Source organism: Phalangium opilio, unplaced genomic scaffold, assembly GCF_054372755.1.
Source record: "Phalangium opilio isolate 3A_F unplaced genomic scaffold, DU_Popi_V2 ptg000025l_1, whole genome shotgun sequence".
Taxonomy (NCBI): Eukaryota; Metazoa; Arthropoda; class Arachnida; order Opiliones; family Phalangiidae; genus Phalangium; species Phalangium opilio.
Window position 1 is genome coordinate 4,638,720 of NW_028324156.1, and position 18,539 is coordinate 4,657,258.

Here is an 18,539-nt window from a genome sequence, read left to right on the forward strand (position 1 = left end):
CAGGCCAGGTCAAACTAAGACCCACATCGTAGATGTTCATCATACGATGTGGCTAATAAAAATCAATGAAAATGAAGAAGCAATATTTTCTTTATTATTTTGAGCAACCAACTTTCGTTCATTTCTCAGAGCTTCTAATTATTATGAAACAAAAAAAAATCCATTTTTTCTTCCTATATACACGTCTTTTTAACTTCATATTTTTTTTTCTTTTAATATTAAAAAAGGAACATTCTGACTACGAAAGATGACGTAATATTTTTTTTGTATCACACACTCTTGTTTTTTTTTCTTTTCTTTTTACAAAAAAAGTCCATTTGTTTGTTTTTTATATTTTCTTTTTGCTTTTCTTTTGTATTGTATTTCGAATTTGAAGGACAACGCAAGATTTTTTAGGGGAGGGGAGGGCTTTTCATCTCATCGAATTCATTTGTTTAATCGCCTCAGACGTATTGTTGTTCGTGAAAACAAAACTAAATAGTCTATCTTAAAAGAAAAATAAAACTTATTTCTCCTTTCCTTAACTTATTAAACACTTAAGTTTTAATTAACTATATATACCCTAATTATTATTTAAAATTAATTAACTGAACAAATTAATTAATACGAACAAAACGGCACCACACCACCAACCACTTTCGGAATTTTCTAATTTTTTAACGTATTAAAAATCTAGCTGCCTCTAAAGTCTAAACATTGACGAAAAAAATTTTAACTGCAAAAAAAAAAAATTAACTCGAACGAAAATTAATTTAAGCCTAATTATTAACTATTAATTAATAAAAGCGCTAATAAGATCCCCCTCGCCCTAATTAAGCCACCCTCAAAATATTAAAAATTCATTTTTTTAAAAAAAAAAAAAAAAAAAAAAAAACTAAATATTTTAAAGATACGTTAACTTTTTTTCTATTTTTTTTTTTTTTTTTTTGTCATCCTCACTTGAAAGTTTTTAATTAATTATAAAAAAAACTTAATTTACACTACAGTGAAAAGTGGTGATAGTTTCCTATCACCATAATGTTTTGGTGAAATCACCAAAAAAACGAACTTTACCTTTTTCAAAATAAAATCAGCACCTTGAGAACTTTTTGGGAAAAATTAATTCCGTCTCAAATACGCATTGTTGTTTTTCCGATTAATATTTCAAAAACTTGGTTAATAATCCTAAATTTAAGCAAGTTTTTTTGTTTGTTTTTAGTAAAATAAACAAGTTGACGCAAATATTTGTTTAAATTACTGACACGAAATAACAAATATTTACGTTCTCAAACGCTAGACTCAAAATGAATTTATTAATTTCGCCCATGAATGAACTTAATTAAACTGTCTCCTTTATAATTCTTCTTCCTAAGTTGGCGCTAATATGTCGTTTATACGTTAATATATATTTAATACTGTATTTAATTTTAATCCTAATTAAATACAAATACGTTGTAAGAGTATTTTAATTTTAAACAGGAAGACCTAGAAATCCTTAAACATAATTGTTTTTTTTTTGTTTTTTTTTGGGGATAGCGTTTTAAATTTATTTTCGATTTAATATTTTAACTATAATTAAATTTAATTATAGTTTATTCGAATATATATAAAAGGCGAATTAATTGTTAGGTTTTTTAAGTGCAATTACCAAAAAATAAATATTTGCGGAAATACTTGTAGTTGTAGTAGAGTTAAACAACGTAGAGAACGTTCTTTTCGAAGGCACGGGTATTAATGTTAATTTAGGCTTAATTAAAGAAAGGCAATTAAACAATAACTAATTAAACGAAGAATCAACATTAAACAAACATTTAAGTGTTTTTTTTTCTTTCTAAATAAACCCTTATTTGCATATTAATATCAGCGTCGAATATAAATTTGGCCGAAGTAGCGTTAGCGTTCTTCGTGAAAATTTATTTCTTAGCGTTACTATGAATAGCGCACGAAGGGCATTGTTGGTGCTGATGCAAAGCGCTATGATTATGTCCTCCGAGACTACAAGGCGTACTTGCGTTTGAATATTGTTGGTAATTAAAGGCGGTAACATTAGGATCCATCCAGATTGGGGTTGCAACGGGACTAGGTACAACCGAAGGACTCGAAGTATACACTCTACCGTGTATACGATCTTGTAATACGTGCGGATGGGGCGAATGTGGGCTATTAGGATAAACGGGGGGCGTACCAACTCGCCTAGAGCCTTGGGGCGACGCCCCTGATCCTGGTGAGACAGGAACGTAATTGTTAAAGGGAGTAAACGCTGAGGAATCAATTTGACGTTGTTTCATTTGATTTAGGGTTAACTTCTGCTCGCTTTGTTGCGGTAACGGTGTCGACGATACGCTAGTTCCTCCTCCCGACGGAGAACCAGGGTTCCCGAACTTGACTTTGTTACCCAAATGAGCCAAATCGGTCAACTGTATTAAATCGGACACAGTCCGACTTCTAACCGCAATCGGATTATTTAACGTCGAGTTGTTTTGCGTCTCACCACCATAAATATGTTTCATTTGATGGTGGTTCATATCTTGCTGGGAAAGCGATTGCGTCATGGGCAGAATAGGAGGAGGAGGCGGCGAAGTTTGTTGTTGTAACAAAAAGTTTGAAGGGGAATTACGCGGGTTTCCGTAATTTGAGTAATGGTCTGATAGGCAGTGAGACGAGACGGTTCTCTGTGGAGGAACACCACTTTGAGATGGGAAGACGTGAGAAGGTTGTTGTTGCTGTTGTTGAAAGTTAAACTGTTGATGTACGGGCGAAAATCCCGGTGAGAGACAGTTTGTCGCGCTACTTGGAGAACCGACGGGGGTACAGTAAGAACTGTTGGGCGATGAATAGGGACAACTAGTTGGAATGTTGTTTGGCAAAACGGGCACCGATTGAGAATGGGACAGAGGAAAAAATGGCGGGATAGTGTTCTGGTGATTCTGATGGTTGTTTGTGTTATACATCAAGTTGGAATTTCCTCCGCCTCCAAAGTTTTGATAATCCGACGATCTCGGTTGTTGAACAAAAGTTGTCGATTCTTGGTGGGAATGCAAAGGTTGGTGAGACTGATGTTGAGGAGAGAAATTGTTGTACAACGATTGTCCCCTGATGGAATTACTACCACCACCGCCACCAAGACCTTCGTCGTAACTATTCGACCACGAGTTTGACATGACGTCATTCTGTTGCTGTTGACGCAATTGCATTTTGTAAGCTTCGATTTCGTTTTGATGTCGGCGTTCTAGCTCTTCCTTTTCTTGATGTTGCCTTTGAAAGAAAATCGCAGAAACCGCTCGAAAGGTTAGTTAAGATAAAAAAGAAATAAATAAATACAATTCCCCAAAAAGACAAAACGCGAGACGCACCTGGCAAGTATCTGTTTCAAAAACTCGTCATTAGTATCCAATTCGGGGTCCCGATCATCCGAAGCCAATGCGTTCTAAAATATTAGGCGTCAAAAACAAATTAACATCTTCGTAATAACGAATTTATATACAACGAATATAATTTCTAATTAGCCTTATTCCTGATCAGCGCCATCTACCCATAGCGGTGACTTTGAGAACTACTGTAAGCGGCAAGCCAATCAGATGTCGCTAAAATCTGGTGACGTCATTTTTGGTAAGACCCGAGAGTGCCAGTCAGTGACGTCACCAGATTTTAGCGACATCTGATTGGCTTGCCGATTACAGTAGTTCTCAAAGTCGCCGCTATGGGTAGGTGGCGCTGATCAGGAATAAGGCTAATTGTACTCTTTCATAAACCAATTATTCAACAGGTATTCGTAGGAATTTATTAGTCAATTAAACTATCACACGCTAATAACTAATCGCGAATTAGGGTTAGTAAGAAAACACCAAAAAAGAAGCCAAACTATTATTTCAACTACAAAGATCTAGGGCTCTATTTCTACAAAAGCTTATGTGTAAGAGAGACACGAAGATGTCAAGACTTATTCGTGGTAATTAGAGAAAAGTCGCTCGTTATAAACAAGTAACAACTTTAAGCCACCATAAGCGAAAGAAACCCTGCGAGGAAATTTTCTACAATTGGCGGTCAAAAATCTTGGAGAAAAATGTTGAGTCAGCGGGACAAGTACTGGAAAACGAATGTACTCGGAAGGTATTAAGGCAAGCCAGCGGGTTGTACTTAGCGCGCGTGTGGCTTACCAAAAACTGGCCCAAAGAGATACTGCGACCGTATTCTATCAGCGTCATGCTTTTGCTATTCCCACCACGGGAATTGCTAAGATTAGAGTAATTAACGTCCGTCATGCTTGGACTCTTATTGATCATGTTTTTGCCCTGCTGCGCGGTGTAATCGAAAGATACAGAGCGGCTTTGCGCAAAGGGTGCGTGAGAAGAATAAGAAGAACCAATTAAATCAGTCGGCGGTGGGCATTCTGGGGTTGCGGGTTGAGAAAGGCGCCACTCTTTATCCCCAAATGATAGCGTCTTCGGTCGGGATAGTGACCCTTCGCTCTTAGTTTTATGAAGCGGTATTTGCACCGGTGGAGTGTTGACCGCGACATTACGGACACTGACCTCATCCGTTTGCGTATCCACGTCCTTTAACTTGACTCTGATCGTCACGGGATTGGTGATAGATTGCAAATACGCGTCAAAAGCGTTGGCAGCTCCTTGGTAAGCCGCGGGCGAGTTACCTTGCAGAAAATAGGCCGGATTTCCATGGGCAATCGTGTTATAGACATTATACGGTTGTTGAGACACGTTGTAATTAGGTTGATTCAAATGTTGTTGAGTTGGACTAAATGTACCGCCGTTTGGTGCCATCAATAAATGTGGCGGCGGCAAGTTATTGTTGTTAACTTTATTCCCGTTTAAATCGTGATTGGACGCGCTATGTTGTAAGGGTAAGGCACCTCTCATATGTTGGGAAGCCATATTTATAATCGCTTTCATCAAGTGTCCATCGTTACCGGGACTTTCCCCGCCAAAGTAAGGCGACCTTCTTGGTGAACCTCCGTGAAAAGTCGCGTAACTTCCTAAACCGTATTCCGAATTATTACCAAGACCAGCACCTCCTCCGTAAAAAGGCGGTGGCGGTGAGTCGCATAAATGTTCGAGACTCGAAGAAACCGAATGAGTTTTAGAATAGGTCGAATAGGCGCTATCGGGAAGTAGGACACTTTCGTTTGGAGCCTCGTAATTTGAATGGGTTAACTTTTGGGTTGAGGGAGAGTTGTTGAAAATGCGCTTGTTACTTCCGCCGCCGCCGCCGCCGCCGCCGCCAACTTGGTGACAGTGATGCAACGGCGAATAATTTGGGTAGGTATTGTTGCAAGGCGAGCCAACCCTTTCATTACTCTATTCATCCCAATCAAGAAATAAAAACAAACGAAGAGAGTTGAAAAAAAAACTTGAGCCAAAAATAAAACCGCCGAACTTTGCCTCAGTCACGCGAGTTAATGTTAGTTAAAATACATTAAAATGATGCTTGTTAATTAATTAATTAAGACATTAATTAAAACTAATTATGTAAGGCCGCAACGCAAATAATTGAAGTAAAAGAAAACATAGAATAAATACTCAGAACAGGCTCATGCTAAAACAAATAGTAAAATTGTTTTCTACCAAGAAATTTTTAAACTAATTTTCCTATAATTAAATGTTAACAAACTAACTTAACTTAACTTTAAGTAATGGACTTAACTACGCCTTACTACTATATGGAATTTGCAAAAACCCAACAGTTGTAGTATTATTTTGCAAGTAAATCAGTTGAAGTTCTTAACCTTGTACTTATATCAACGTAACTTAACGTTTAGGTTTATTAAATTGATCCATGAGAACAGTAAAAAGAACAGTACCTCATTAGTAGGTGGTGGATCACACTGGACTCCAACAGCGGCGTGTCCTTTTTGTTGATCGGGTACAGGAACTTCGGGTATGGATGCCATGAAACTATCTTCCTTAATGGTAGTCACTTGAAACCTTCCCTTGTTGGTCGTAGAGACGGGAGGAGGATGTGGATGCGGATGGTGACTTTTAATCGGAGAATGGTGCGTCCGACTCGGAGGAGAAGCGGGTACATTCTGCGATGGCTGATTCTTACCACTTTGGTTCTGTTTCTCATTTGGAATTGACAGTTCTTCCTCAGGATCCTTCTTCAAGATATCTTCTTTCACTAAAGTTACCTGATAAGAGACATACCATACCTTTACTTTGATTATCTATGACATGGCGGTCCAATGACGAATCTGTGACGTACTTGGTCTATTCTCTAGCTATAGCTATAATAAAAATGAATCCTTACCTGAAAACGTGAAATTTTCTTATTGGACACAACCGGTTGAGGAACGGGTTGTTGCTGAATAGGTTGTTGATGTTGATGTTGCTGTTGAGGAACAGTCTGAGCTGTTGATGTCGGCCTAAATGACTGGGGAGGCGCGCTAGCTGTCCTTAGTCTAGATCCTAATTAAAAAAGGAAAAAGGTTCTCAAGTAAGTACTTATGTTTGCTTACTAGTGAAGTCCGTCACCCTAACGTGGGGAACAGTCAAAATTTGGCAACTAATCTACGCTAGACATTTATTTCAAAACCAAAAATAGCACGAAAGCGACTTAAAAATACCTTCATCGTGGTCGATACGAGCTGGTTCGTGACTGGCAATGGCCACCGTCTTTTCTGGGGTAGAATTTGAAACTGAAGAGCAAGCGACAGTTACAGGCAAGGAGGAGGAGGAAGCAATGTCGCCTGTCGCGCAAACTGGCTTTAAAGCGGAAGCGGGAATTGCGACAGGTTGAGGCATTAGGACAGTAGCGCTAACTGCTGGCAAAACCGTCAATGGGGTTACTGGTCCATTGGGTATGGTAACGTAACCCGTATTTGGTACATCTATCCTCAAAGGTGCACTCAAAATTGTTTTCGCTTCAAGTTCATTGGGCTGCGGCGTCGCTGTACTCGTGATAACAACTGGTAAAGGTATTTGGACAATTTTCTCAACAGGTGATGGTGGTACCGATACTGGACTCGGGACCATCGTAGCCACGGACACCAATTTGGTATTTGGAGCTGGTTTTGGTGTTGACGCTGCAACTGTATCTTGTACCAGAACTGGTGTTACGCCGCTGATGACTTCCTGGGATGTAGGTGGTAAGACGGCCATAGTAACTGGAAGAATTGGTAAGGGAGCCGAGGACACTGGTAAAATTGTTTGTAGAGAGCTTGACGATGGTAAAATGGCAACGGTGGGAAGTCCCGGTTGCGAATTAGAACACGGTAAGGTTTCTTGGGAGATATGTTGAGGAACTGAGGTACCACTGATAGGTGGAATACTCTGAGAATGTTGGCAGTCCAGTGTTGGCGGTATAGTCTCTGATAAGACGGGAGTGGTAGTTGGAAGTCCAGCGGGTGTCGAGGGTACTTGAAAGATGAAAGGATTCTCGGGTTGATCGACGGGTTGAGAAGTTGGGGTTTGCGGAAGCGTAGTAATTGGCAAAGCGTGAGCTTGGGGTATGGGATGTGCCGGGGTTGTGACAGTAGCGGCAACAGCGGGAACAGTGTGAGAGAAAATGGCCTGCAGACCTTGCTCGATGTGAGCTTTCAGGCTCAAAGAAGAGGAAGAAGTAGCCACCCCAGGGCCATGCAGTTTTTGAAGTTCGTGTTTCAAGTCTTCCAGGTTCGTAGCCACAGTTGACTTGGTCGCCGCCACTCCAGCATTCGACGTCTGAGGAACACTAGGAACAGAGGGAATTGAAGTCTGCGTGGCCATCATAGGCTGCTGTCCAGGAGGCTGGCTAGTGACAACGGCAACCATCGGTTGAGTTTGTTGTTGTTGAGGAACGACCGTCACCATGGCTTGGATTTGAGATTGAGGAGGGTTGACAACCGTCGTACCGATAACGGAAGTGGAGAGAACAACTGGCGGAGTTGAAACCTGGACGTGTTTCTGAGGAGATGACGGGGACGTCTTCTGATTAGTTAGGACGCTAGTTTCTTGGAGTGGGGCGGCGGCATTAGCGGCAACTGGCGTAGATTCTTCAAGGTTGCCAACAGCGTGCGTCTAAGAAATTAGTAGGTCAAAGATTGTACGAATTCGAACCTTTCCAGCAAGTTGAACGCATTTGGAAATACAAGAATATGCGGGTAAAGGAAAGACTTACCGACGCATTTGAATCAGCTGTTGTATTATGAATGGTAGCGGGTGCCGTCAGTTCGGCCAATTTCTGTTGCAAACTACTTAAATCAGGAACAATTGGTCGCCCACTGATAAAAGAAACCGCGAGAAAGAAAAAACCATGTAACTCCTGGAAAAAACCTAAAAAGGTTTCGTTACGGAATTACGAGGAAATTCTTACTTCATATCCATTCCAGTTTTCAACTGTCCTTCAACGGCGGGTTGCGCGTTAACTGTACTTCCACTAACAACCGTATTATCCGGAGAATGATTGGTGGAGTTATACTGTATCGGCGGTGTCGGTCCCTGACTTGGCAATTTACTCCCCGGTCGAGTGTCGTTCTGAAATTAAAACAACTCAATAATGACTTCGCGAGATTTAATTACGAATGACTTTTAACATTATAAAACATAAAATTATAATTAACCAAGTCAATCAAATCATTTCCATAAAACGTTGGGATGAAAATTATAAGAGCGTTAATAATTTTAGTGTAATTACGATTAAATGAATTAATATGCGATGCAACATTCTCGGCATGCGTAGACTTACGCGGAAAAGCGTGTTTAACGTTAGATAGACTTACATAGTTACTAGAAGTGAAATCGTGTGGTGTTTTTCGCGAAAGCATAGAGACGTGCGTAGCCGCGGAAGTAGCCAAGTTAACGGAAGTGATAGTACCACCGCCGAAAGCATTTTTTGTGAAAGTCATCAAAGTAGGTGATAAAGGATTGCGAACTACGGTTGCGACACGATTTTGCGCGTTTCCCGATTGAACTACTAAAGGGGTAACATTCTTAAGATGGTGCATTGAAGACGCATCCTCGCATAGTGGATTTACAATCACGTTAACAGTGTCCGACGGTGTTTGTTCGGTTGAAAATACGGTACCAGTGACAAGACCGGAAGTTGGGGTTGGTGGGATACTAATCGCGGTGTAATCCTTTCGTTTACCACTCACATTGGAAACGTCATCCGTGGGTTGACCGTCATTACCTCCCCCAACCTCGGCGGTTGTGTTAAAATTGCAACACTGGTTGAGAGGTAAACCAGACACTTGATGGAAAACGCTGGTTGAATCGTGTTGTTGTTGCTGATCTAACGCGTTGTCCAATTGCTTCTCTACGTTGGTTGCAGTTGGTAAAGAAGAAGTTGTATCGGTTGTCAAAAAAGAAGTTGATGATGATGATGATGATGTGGTCGGTAATGATTGCCTTCTTAATGACGTTTCATCCACAGGGTTTACGAGAAATTTCGAGGCCCCTGATTGGACAGCCTTCTTTTTTTACGAAGAAATGATGATAGGAAGAAAATGGACAAAAGTTTTACGTCCTTTTCAGTTATATTTTGTTAAACAATTTCGGGGGGGAACGTTTTGAACAAAAACTCGGAAAAATAAAAACAAACTTGCAAGTGAAGAAATCGAAATCAAATCGTGAATTGAGAAATCAAATGAATGGTTAAGTTAAGTTAAGCTCTCTCACTATGACTAAAAATATGAAACTACTTGAACGGGTTCAGCCAATGAAACAAATAAATGTGAAAAGAAATGGAGAGAAATAAGAATGGTGCACGGATTTAAGGACATGAAAAAAAAAAAAAAATACAATCAGGAACAAATAAATCAATGTCATTGGTGAAAATACAAATTTAGTGCCCGGACTGTTTTATAAGTACTTAAAACGAAGGTAGGATCCGAGGAATTTATTTTGTAGATATTTAATCATTCCAGGAAGGACAAGGGATGGGTCAAAAACATCTTCATTCAAAATAACAACTGAAAAGTTCAACCGAAATCATGTAGGGAGGGAAGGGGGGGGGGGGAAACAGGGCAGAATGTTTTTCTAAGACAGTGGTGTTTACCTGCAAGAAGCGTCCAGGAAAGAGCATGTGAGGGAGATCACAACAACAAACAATATGAGTCAAGGCGTAAAGGCGCTGCGACCAGCGACCCGACACCTTCTTCCGACTTTTGCCTTGAGTCATTCTTAACCTCTAACGGTGTCACCAGGGACAGAAAAACCAATCAAAACCATTCACAGGGGAGAGCCAACCAATCAGGAAAGAGAATACCACACACCAATCAAACGAAAAAAGGTCATCAAGCAAGAATTTAAACGCACTACGCCCAAGTACCAAAAATAATATCTAACTACCCACCATAATAACGTTATCTTCGGAAGTATTTATAATTATTCATTTAAAATGTAAACAAAGACGGGTGCAATAATTTAAGAACGAAATGAAAATCTATAAGCAAATGGATATGGTCACCTGCGCCTGTACGGCCGTCGGGGGAAGGTGCGTGGGTGGAGCTACCATTGGGGTCACGACCCCAATTGGACCGGACCCTTTCCCGGAAATTTGTGGGGTGGTTGAAGAAGAAAATGAAACGGTTCGATGAGTGGGTGATGATGAACCAAGATCATTTTCGACTGGTTTCGAAGGCAAAGCTTCGGAACCGGCAGAATTCAAAATCTTATGGTACGCGGACGCGTTGTTTGTTTAGGAAGGTAATTGGAAAGACAGGAAGAAGAAAATTATAGCGACTTTAAAAGCTTGAAAGATGTTAGTTTAGAAGTAAGTTTAGTTAAGTATTTCTTATGGACAAGCTTACCTTGGCGTCTCCGCCTTCCACACCTTGTCGACGTTGAAGTGTTGGACTGGCCAATGGCCCCGTCGGTGTCGCTGTAGCTTGAACCGCCTCAACAGGATACTGAACAACCGGAAGTTTATCGGGAAATTCCTTCAATTGTTGGACAATGTCTTGGATGAATTCTATGAAGACCTCCATGTGTTGTTCGATTAACAAGTTGTTGGTCACTAAATTACTGGCGATTTCCTCCGGAATCGAGTCACTGATATCAAATTTGAAAGTGACCATCTTCCCTTTAGTCGATTCCAACTGGCACTCAACGACTGTCCCGCCTTCCACGCTCAAAACTGTCAACTTTGGTGTCCTATCCTGAGTTTTACGCCGTTTACCGCCTACTTTCTTTTTCTCAGAGCGACCAATTGCACCGTGCGTACTGCTACTTCGTTCGCGATGGTATTCGGGAGGTAATTCACTTTGTTCACTGGAGGAATCCATGTTTAACGACAGAGTACTGCGAAGAAAGTGGCAAGACATACCTTCGTTACCTTCCGACTTATTTCTTGGAACTACTTAGACATAAAAAAGGAATATTAAGTTTAAATACCTTTCACTATCTGTCTGCCTCAAGTCCTCAGTGGTGTACTGAATTTGCATGGTTGCCGGAGCTGTTTTGGAGAAATTTGATTGGTCCACATACGCGATAGCTTCTTCGGTTTGCTGTTGTACCTCCTAAAATACGGCAAAATCGCATTGAAACAATTGCCAAAGAAATTTATCTCGAAAAATGCAAAAACAAACGCGCTAGTCTATAGACAAAAATTAATTTCGGGGCAAAAACGTTAATTTGCAACTTTAAAAACGTCACTACTCAACGAAAACGGGGGAGTGGTTACGTTAGAGTTAGAGTTAAAAGACAAAGAAAAGCCAGTTTTAGTGTTAATATAAGATAATGTTTAAGTGAATCCATCAAATCCAACCGGAAACCTCGAGTACATCCCAAAATATACCACCACCACCATCAAAAAAACCAGACACCAAAGTTCTTTGTACCACCTCACCGCAAAACACCACCCTTTATCTTTCAGTAGATTCATTAGGAAATCGGTACCTGGTTCTTAGAAGAAGTAGACATAGAGTAGGCAAAAGGTAGACGAAGATAGACGGGTGAGGGTGTTACGGTAGTAGACGAAGTAGTCGAAGAAGTAGAATTATTAGGAAGACTGGTTTGTCGTTGATAGAACATACGGCAACAATCTCCTGGTCTAACTGGTACCTGGTCTAGATAAGACGTCGAGACAGAGGCGGACATACCAGGAGCGACCGAGGCGTTGCCTCCGTTCTTACATTCATCCAAATTGAAAGAAGGTTGACACCAAGGTTGAGCCGAAAGGGCCAAGGGTGCCGGGGAAGGGATACGTACATTCGATGATGAACCATCATCAATCGAAACTTCTTCCTCGCCCAATATGGATAAAGACTGCCACTTTGACTTTAATCTAGCCCCCGCGCTTTCATCAGCTCCCAAGCTATCGTCTACTTGTTCCTGAGCTATCTTAGCTAAATTTACAACGCTACCACACGGAGTGGGACATCTACTGGCTAAGGGCGTACTTGGGCACGAAATAGCCGAGATTGGAAACTCGGTAACGTCCAAGTTTAAAAACTTACCCTGTGGTAAGTTAAGGGATATTTTTCTTACGGGGAACCTGCTTTTTTGATTGCTAGGATTAACTCCGTAAGTAACGGGCGTATAAAAGTAGTCCGCGGTTAAATTTTCCGAGCTGGTACACTCCCTTGTCCAAAAATTATTACCGTCGAAATAAGTGACAACTAATTCGGGCGTATTCAAGGGAGAGTTACATTTTCTCGACTTTTCAATGTCGTTAATCTTATAGACTTTTGATTGGTAAAAACCGGGTGCCAGGGTTGAGGTTGAGGTTTGGAAGTGTTCAACATTTTGACAGCCCCCTACCTGGGTTGTTGACATTGTAGGTGGTGTTTGTTGTTGCGAGAGTTGAACAGGCGTAACAACTTGAGGACACGGTTGAGGTTGATTTGTAGTTTGAACAACAGTTTGCGTTGGTGGTAATGTCTCCGACGCGATAACAACATTCTGTTGAGGAATTTGGTTGGCGATCTGACTTGGAATTTGACCAACCAAATGTTGCTGTTGTTGCAGCAACTGCCCGTGATTCATAACGCAGGGTTGTGGTTGTTGTTGAACACTTTGAATAACCGATTGCATTTGCGAAGGTTGTACAAGTTGCGGATGCGGTTGATGCGCGGATGTTGGTAAGACTGGAAGGTTGGTGGGAGCGATATTAGGATTCGTCGGGATTTGTTGTTGTACCACATGGCTAGCCGGTGGTATTGGCATTTGATGAAACTGTTCCTGAATACACGCGCCCACGGGAGTTGCCGCGGCGATCGGTACGGGTCCCATGGAACTTTGAATGTAACCAACTTGCGAACACGCACCCTGTTGTTGAGGCATCGGTACAACAACCTCGTGTTGGTGTTGTTGAGTCGGCGCATTGTTAAGAACCAACTGCTGTTGCTGCTGCTGCGATTGTTGCAATTGCAATTGCGCTTCGGTAAGTGGCATAGTTTGATGGTAAACCACAGCGTTGTTTTGATTATGAAAGTTAGTCGCTAAAGCGCCTGCGCCAGTCGCGGTGGCGGTTACAGCGGCGCTCATATTGCTTTGAGGCGTTTGTTGTTGAAAATTCTAAACGTGAGAATTGAACCGCGTGGTTCGAGAGACATATGTTACAAGTACTTAGACATAAGACAGTGTCACAATAAGCCAGAAAGAAGCCTAAAAGCGGGTGAAAGAATCAATCATCAACAACTACTATACCTTTGGAACGTAATAAACTTGTTGGGACGTATAGGCCATCATATCTGGAGGTGGACCTTGATAAGTATTTTCGGGCGATGTATCGCTACCGATAGCTGTTCAGAAAAATAATAAAATCCCCGATAATTAACTATAATTTAGTTTTTATATCAAATTCATCGATCTAAACACAAGATATTAACTTCATTGAACGGAAAAGTACGCGACACATACACATGTTTTGATCCTATCTATAGGAGCAAAACAACTACGTTCCCATATCGATAAAATAAACCACAAAACTTTCCTAACATCTGATGAGTAGAATTATTCCATCATTACCGAGTGTTACAATAAGTTTATGTACTTTTCCGACTACCACCAAGCAAAAACGAGAAGGAAAAAAATATTATAAATATTATTGAGGTCGTAAAATGAATGACAATACAGGCTTCACAAAAAAAAAAAAAAAAAACATTCCCGGCGGTTTACTTAATTTTAACTCATTATACAAGAAATGAAACACCTACATTGATTTCCCGCGGCAGGTTAAAAACGCAATACGTTGTTACTAATAGTTCCGACCGATATTATGAAATATAAAGGGAGGTCACGTGGTACTTTCATCCATCCCTTCTTCCCCCTTTTTCTTAGAAACTAGTTTCTTATTTTATTTTAATATTAGCATAAGTAACATATATTAGGAGTCCCGAATTTTATTTTAATTTGAATGCAATTAAGCGACTTTGATGCGTCTACAAGTAGGCCTACACAATGTAGTATAAAAACCTTGAAAAAAGGGAGTCGAGTGAGCGTACAATGCAAATATTTTATCTTTACCAATATTAAGAAAAAAATACCTACCATGAGATCACGTTGAAACTCACCTTGAACTTTCAAGGATAAATCTATTGTGTTTTTCTAAAAGGCAATCACGCGTCTTTTTCCAAAGTAAACGCACCTGTCAACTATAGTTAAGCCTAACTTTTCCGGACATGTTTTTGTAATAAAATATCAAATATTGGAGACTTCGAAATATACAGGTACAGCGGTATTAGGTTCAACGGGGAAGACCCGTAATAGTTAATAGTTTATACACCCATAATTAACAACTTAAATCTAAATAGGACGCAGGTAACAAATAAATTGATGGTTAACGACCTTCGAACAAACAAATCACGTTATTATCTTTTTTTTTTTAAGATAAGATAATAGGACGCTAGACCATAGACACGTTCGCGTAAACACCTGTCTGTAATCTACCAGTACTTCATTGTATAACACTTCAAGTACGCGCGCGGTTTTAATGCAAAGAATTAACCAAAGAAAAAAAGTTTCAATGACTTACCATGTTCAGAATTGACACTGTTAGTCATTTGTTGTTGTTGTAACTGATTCTGCAATTGTTGCTGTTGCAATTTTTGTTGTTGAATTTGCTGTTGCTGCTGATGGATTTGTTGTTGTTGCTGTTGAATTTGCTGTTGTTGTTGAATGTGTATATGTTGTTGATGCAACTGCTGTTGTTGCATTTGTATCTGTTGCTGTAATTGCAATTGCTGATCAAAATCATTTTGCATGGCGGAATTATCCGTTTGCTGTTGCTGCGTCGTGGCGTCGTTAGTTTGAACAACCTGTTGCGCCGGCAATTGCTGTTGATTTTGATTTTGCGATTGCTGAACTTGGGGAGGTTGAGGCGTTTGAGCTTGTTGTAATTGCTGGGCTTGTTGTTGTTGTTGAGCTTGCAATTGCTGCTGCTGCTGTTGTTGTTGTTGTTGTTGGGCTTGCTGCAATTGTTGCTGAGCTTGCGCCGCTTGTTGCTGGGCTTGCTGTTGATTATGATGAGCCCTTTCGCGAGTCAACGTTGCAATTTGATTACGAATCAACATCGCGACAATTCTAACATCATCTTCCAAGATAATTCCCGTACGACCCTGTGTTATTTTGAACATAAGCCAAATAATAAAGTTAAATGAACGAAGTTAACGATGTTAAATTAAACTAAGTTTTAGCGAACGAGGGGGGGGAGAGAATAAAACTGAAATTAAACATCATATGACTCCGAGCGTAATCTCCCTCCTACCAGATGTCTTCAATGACGTCATGGATTGGAAGATATCGTAAGTAGTTATTAAAACAACGACTTATATTATTTTCATACTAAAAATTAATGGCTGGGAGCGTTTGATACTCGTTTTGACGCGAGAGGTTCGTCTTTGTTGTCTATCCAGGACAGGAAAGGAAAGGAAAGGTTTTTGGTCGAATTTCTCTCAAGGGCCCAAGTATATTATTACTCTTATTTTGTTGAGAGAAAGGGGCTGAGGGCAGCTGACTTCTTAACTTAGCTTAAGACTTTACTAAAATCGTTTAACAAACAATTTCAAGGTCGGGCATAAATTAAAGTTTAGCGCGACGCCATTAAGCCGGCGAAATTTAAAAATAATAACCAGTTTTTCTCAGACCACTTAACGCGAGTTAAATCCTTATTACAATGATCGATAGTATCAGAAGTATATAATACTTCTCTTCGAGAGAAGTGTACCACCACAAAGCTGGGTAATTGTAACATGATTCTTCATCCCAACATCCCTTAACATTTGGAGCAAGGTTTCTAAACCGAATCACATACGCGATAAATAGTTCTCTCATCATTACTCTATTAGCGCTTAACTATTTGCCATGATGCGCTTGTGGATTTTTGTACCACGTCAAGACAATCAAGGTTTGTGGTTGAACAGTTATAGAATTGCACGGAGCGATACCCATCTGAAGTTTGTTAAGCCGGAGAGCAAAGAAAAAAGTGCACGAGCCTGGGAAGAATCACGTTACACAACTAAAGTATTAAGAGGATACAGAGTGTCATCCTTCTTCTATTTCCCCTTCTGATAGTACTAAATAACTATTATAACTCCGGGGGAATAGCACTTCAGATAATTACGCGAGTACTTAAAAAGTATCAGTTAAAAATGCCTAAATAGGTCACGCTTGATAATAAAAATAAATAATTTCATAAAAGATGAAAATATCCTTACCATGGCATGAGCCACTTCGTCGGGATTATCATTTTCGATGTGAAATTCGAATTGAATGGCTTCGTTTTCTTTATGTTTATCCTTTCTTTTCTTGGGGTCAAGGACTCTCAATCTCATTTCGACCTTTGATTTGGAACTAGCGATACTATCCTCTTTATTGACAAAGTCAACCTTAATACCCATGTCCTCTTGAAAGAAGTCCAACTGCAAGAGGTCCTTGATCGTTGGTCTCTCTTCTTTCATCAGACGTATGCATAAACCGATAATTTCTTTCAACTCTGACGTTTCAACTTTGTCAAAACTTTGCGGAGGAACACCCTAAGGTAAGATATTCCATAGACAAAAGCTTGGTGATTATTTCAAATTGAAAATGAAGGTGGCAATTTTATCCGAAGTTAAAGACTTAAGACTTACGCTGGTCACTTTTTTATAAATTTGAGCGGGTCCGCTACATTCCGAGTAAGGGTACTCCGAGGTGGCCATCTCCAACATGCACATGCCAAAAGCGTAAACATCGACGGATTCGTCGTAATGTTCTTCGTACATTTCAGGGGCCATGAACTCGGGTGTTCCGATGACACTCTTAGCGAATGATCGATTCTTCAGGGTAGCCAAACCCAAATCGCCGATTTTAACGGAACCGGTTGTCCCCGTGATGAAAATATTGTCACACTTTAAATCGCGATGGATTATGGGTGGCGATCGAGAATGCAAGAAATACAATCCTTTGAGAATTTGTCGACACCACGACTTTAAAACCTTCAGGTTGATTTTCTTAAATCTCCGAAGATAAGTTTTTAACGTTCCGGAAGTCATAAGCTCCGTAATCAAAACTAAGTATTTTCGTTTTGGTGTATTGACCTCCCAGTAATCGTAGAAACGGACAATGTTGGGGTGTTGGAGACCTTTCAACATCTCCGCTTCTTCGCGAAATCTTTGCCTTTCACTTTTATTTAATCTTTCCTGCAATTAAATAATTAAAAACAATCCTTTTAATTATACACATTATGTATGAAATTTCAACTCCCACTAACACATGGAAATCGCGCGCTAATTTTCCCCGCCAATTTAAAAGTTGCTAAAAGTTGCTAAAAGCATGTGGTAAAGAAACTCGTGTGCTAATTTCCCCGCCAATTTCAACTTCCAGTAAAACACGTGGATATCCCGCGCGTGTGCCACCAGATGTTTGTTTTCATTTGTGGAACACGTGCCATTAAAAACACGTGGTACCAGCAGTACAATACCAATAAAGAATTGCGCGCCAGGCAATGGGTTTCAGAGATATATATATAAATAGAATATATTAAACCTTTGACATAAAAATGTGGGTGTAAATCTAGGGGCGTAAAAATGATTGGCCAAACCAGTATACAGAGGTAAATGTAAGCTGCTGGCAACCAAGTAGCTGTAGAACCATAAATCTCTCAGCAGAAAGGTTTAGTCTTTTGAAAATCGATCAGAGAGAGAGAGAAAGTGAGAGAATATTTTAAGCCATTCTATTTAGAACTTTTAGAAAATTGGGATAACGCCATATCAAGAAGCGATATCTAGTTTACTAGGGAGAAGGTATAAATTCGCCCCACATTAGAACTAGCTTTATCTCCTGTCCAAACGTAGGTCCGGAGTTAATCCCCGTCTTTGAATTACAACCAGCATCTCATTGGTTCTTGAAAACTACGTCAGCGCGACCAAAGAGAGTATAGGGGAGGAGTGGAAAGAGGGGAAAATCTTGTTGCTCTTTTCTACCGCGCGTCTTCAATGCGCAGTACCGAGGCATTTCCGTTTGAGACATTAAATGGTATCGTAGGTGGCGCGACTGAGCCGGAAACTCCCTCGTACCACTAGTATAATTTAGGGGCAACATTGTAATTTAGCCTTGTGGAGCGGGGGAGCTTCAACTGCTCCCCTATACTCTCTTTGGCGTGACGCGAATGAGGAAAATTACTTGTATTTTCCGACTGAGGAGAGG

At 40.3% G+C, this 18,539-nt stretch overlaps 1 protein-coding gene across 11 annotated transcripts in view; it reads right to left on the bottom strand.

Moving 5' to 3' along the window:
• Positions 1–72: 72 nt before the first annotated feature.
• Wnk (Wnk kinase) overlaps positions 73–18,539 on the bottom strand; it is a 53,635-nt gene continuing 35,168 nt past the window's right edge. For 5 of the 11 annotated variants that reach the window (XM_089869384.1, XM_089869380.1, XM_089869382.1 and 2 more), the window contains 17 exons: positions 16,985–17,533; positions 16,571–16,888; positions 14,890–15,472; positions 13,563–13,657; positions 12,675–13,430; positions 11,307–11,431; positions 10,724–11,213; positions 10,381–10,584; positions 9,068–9,385; positions 8,287–8,447; positions 8,092–8,194; positions 6,560–7,991; positions 6,244–6,401; positions 5,798–6,124; positions 4,137–5,294; positions 3,333–3,406; positions 73–3,234 (listed from right to left, as the gene is read on the bottom strand). In XM_089869384.1, coding sequence (XP_089725510.1) covers positions 1,893–3,234; positions 3,333–3,406; positions 4,137–5,294; positions 5,798–6,124; positions 6,244–6,401; positions 6,560–7,991; positions 8,092–8,194; positions 8,287–8,447; positions 9,068–9,385; positions 10,381–10,584; positions 10,724–11,213; positions 11,307–11,431; positions 12,675–13,430; positions 13,563–13,657; positions 14,890–15,472; positions 16,571–16,888; positions 16,985–17,533 — 8,193 coding nt within the window. In that variant the 3' untranslated portion in view covers positions 73–1,892. The remainder of the gene's footprint in view (positions 3,235–3,332; positions 3,407–4,136; positions 5,295–5,797; positions 6,125–6,243; positions 6,402–6,559; positions 7,992–8,091; positions 8,195–8,286; positions 8,448–9,067; positions 9,386–10,380; positions 10,585–10,723; positions 11,214–11,306; positions 11,432–12,674; positions 13,431–13,562; positions 13,658–14,889; positions 15,473–16,570; positions 16,889–16,984; positions 17,534–18,539) is intronic. The other 6 variants (XM_089869389.1, XM_089869386.1, XM_089869385.1 and 3 more) reach the window with 6 other exon arrangements.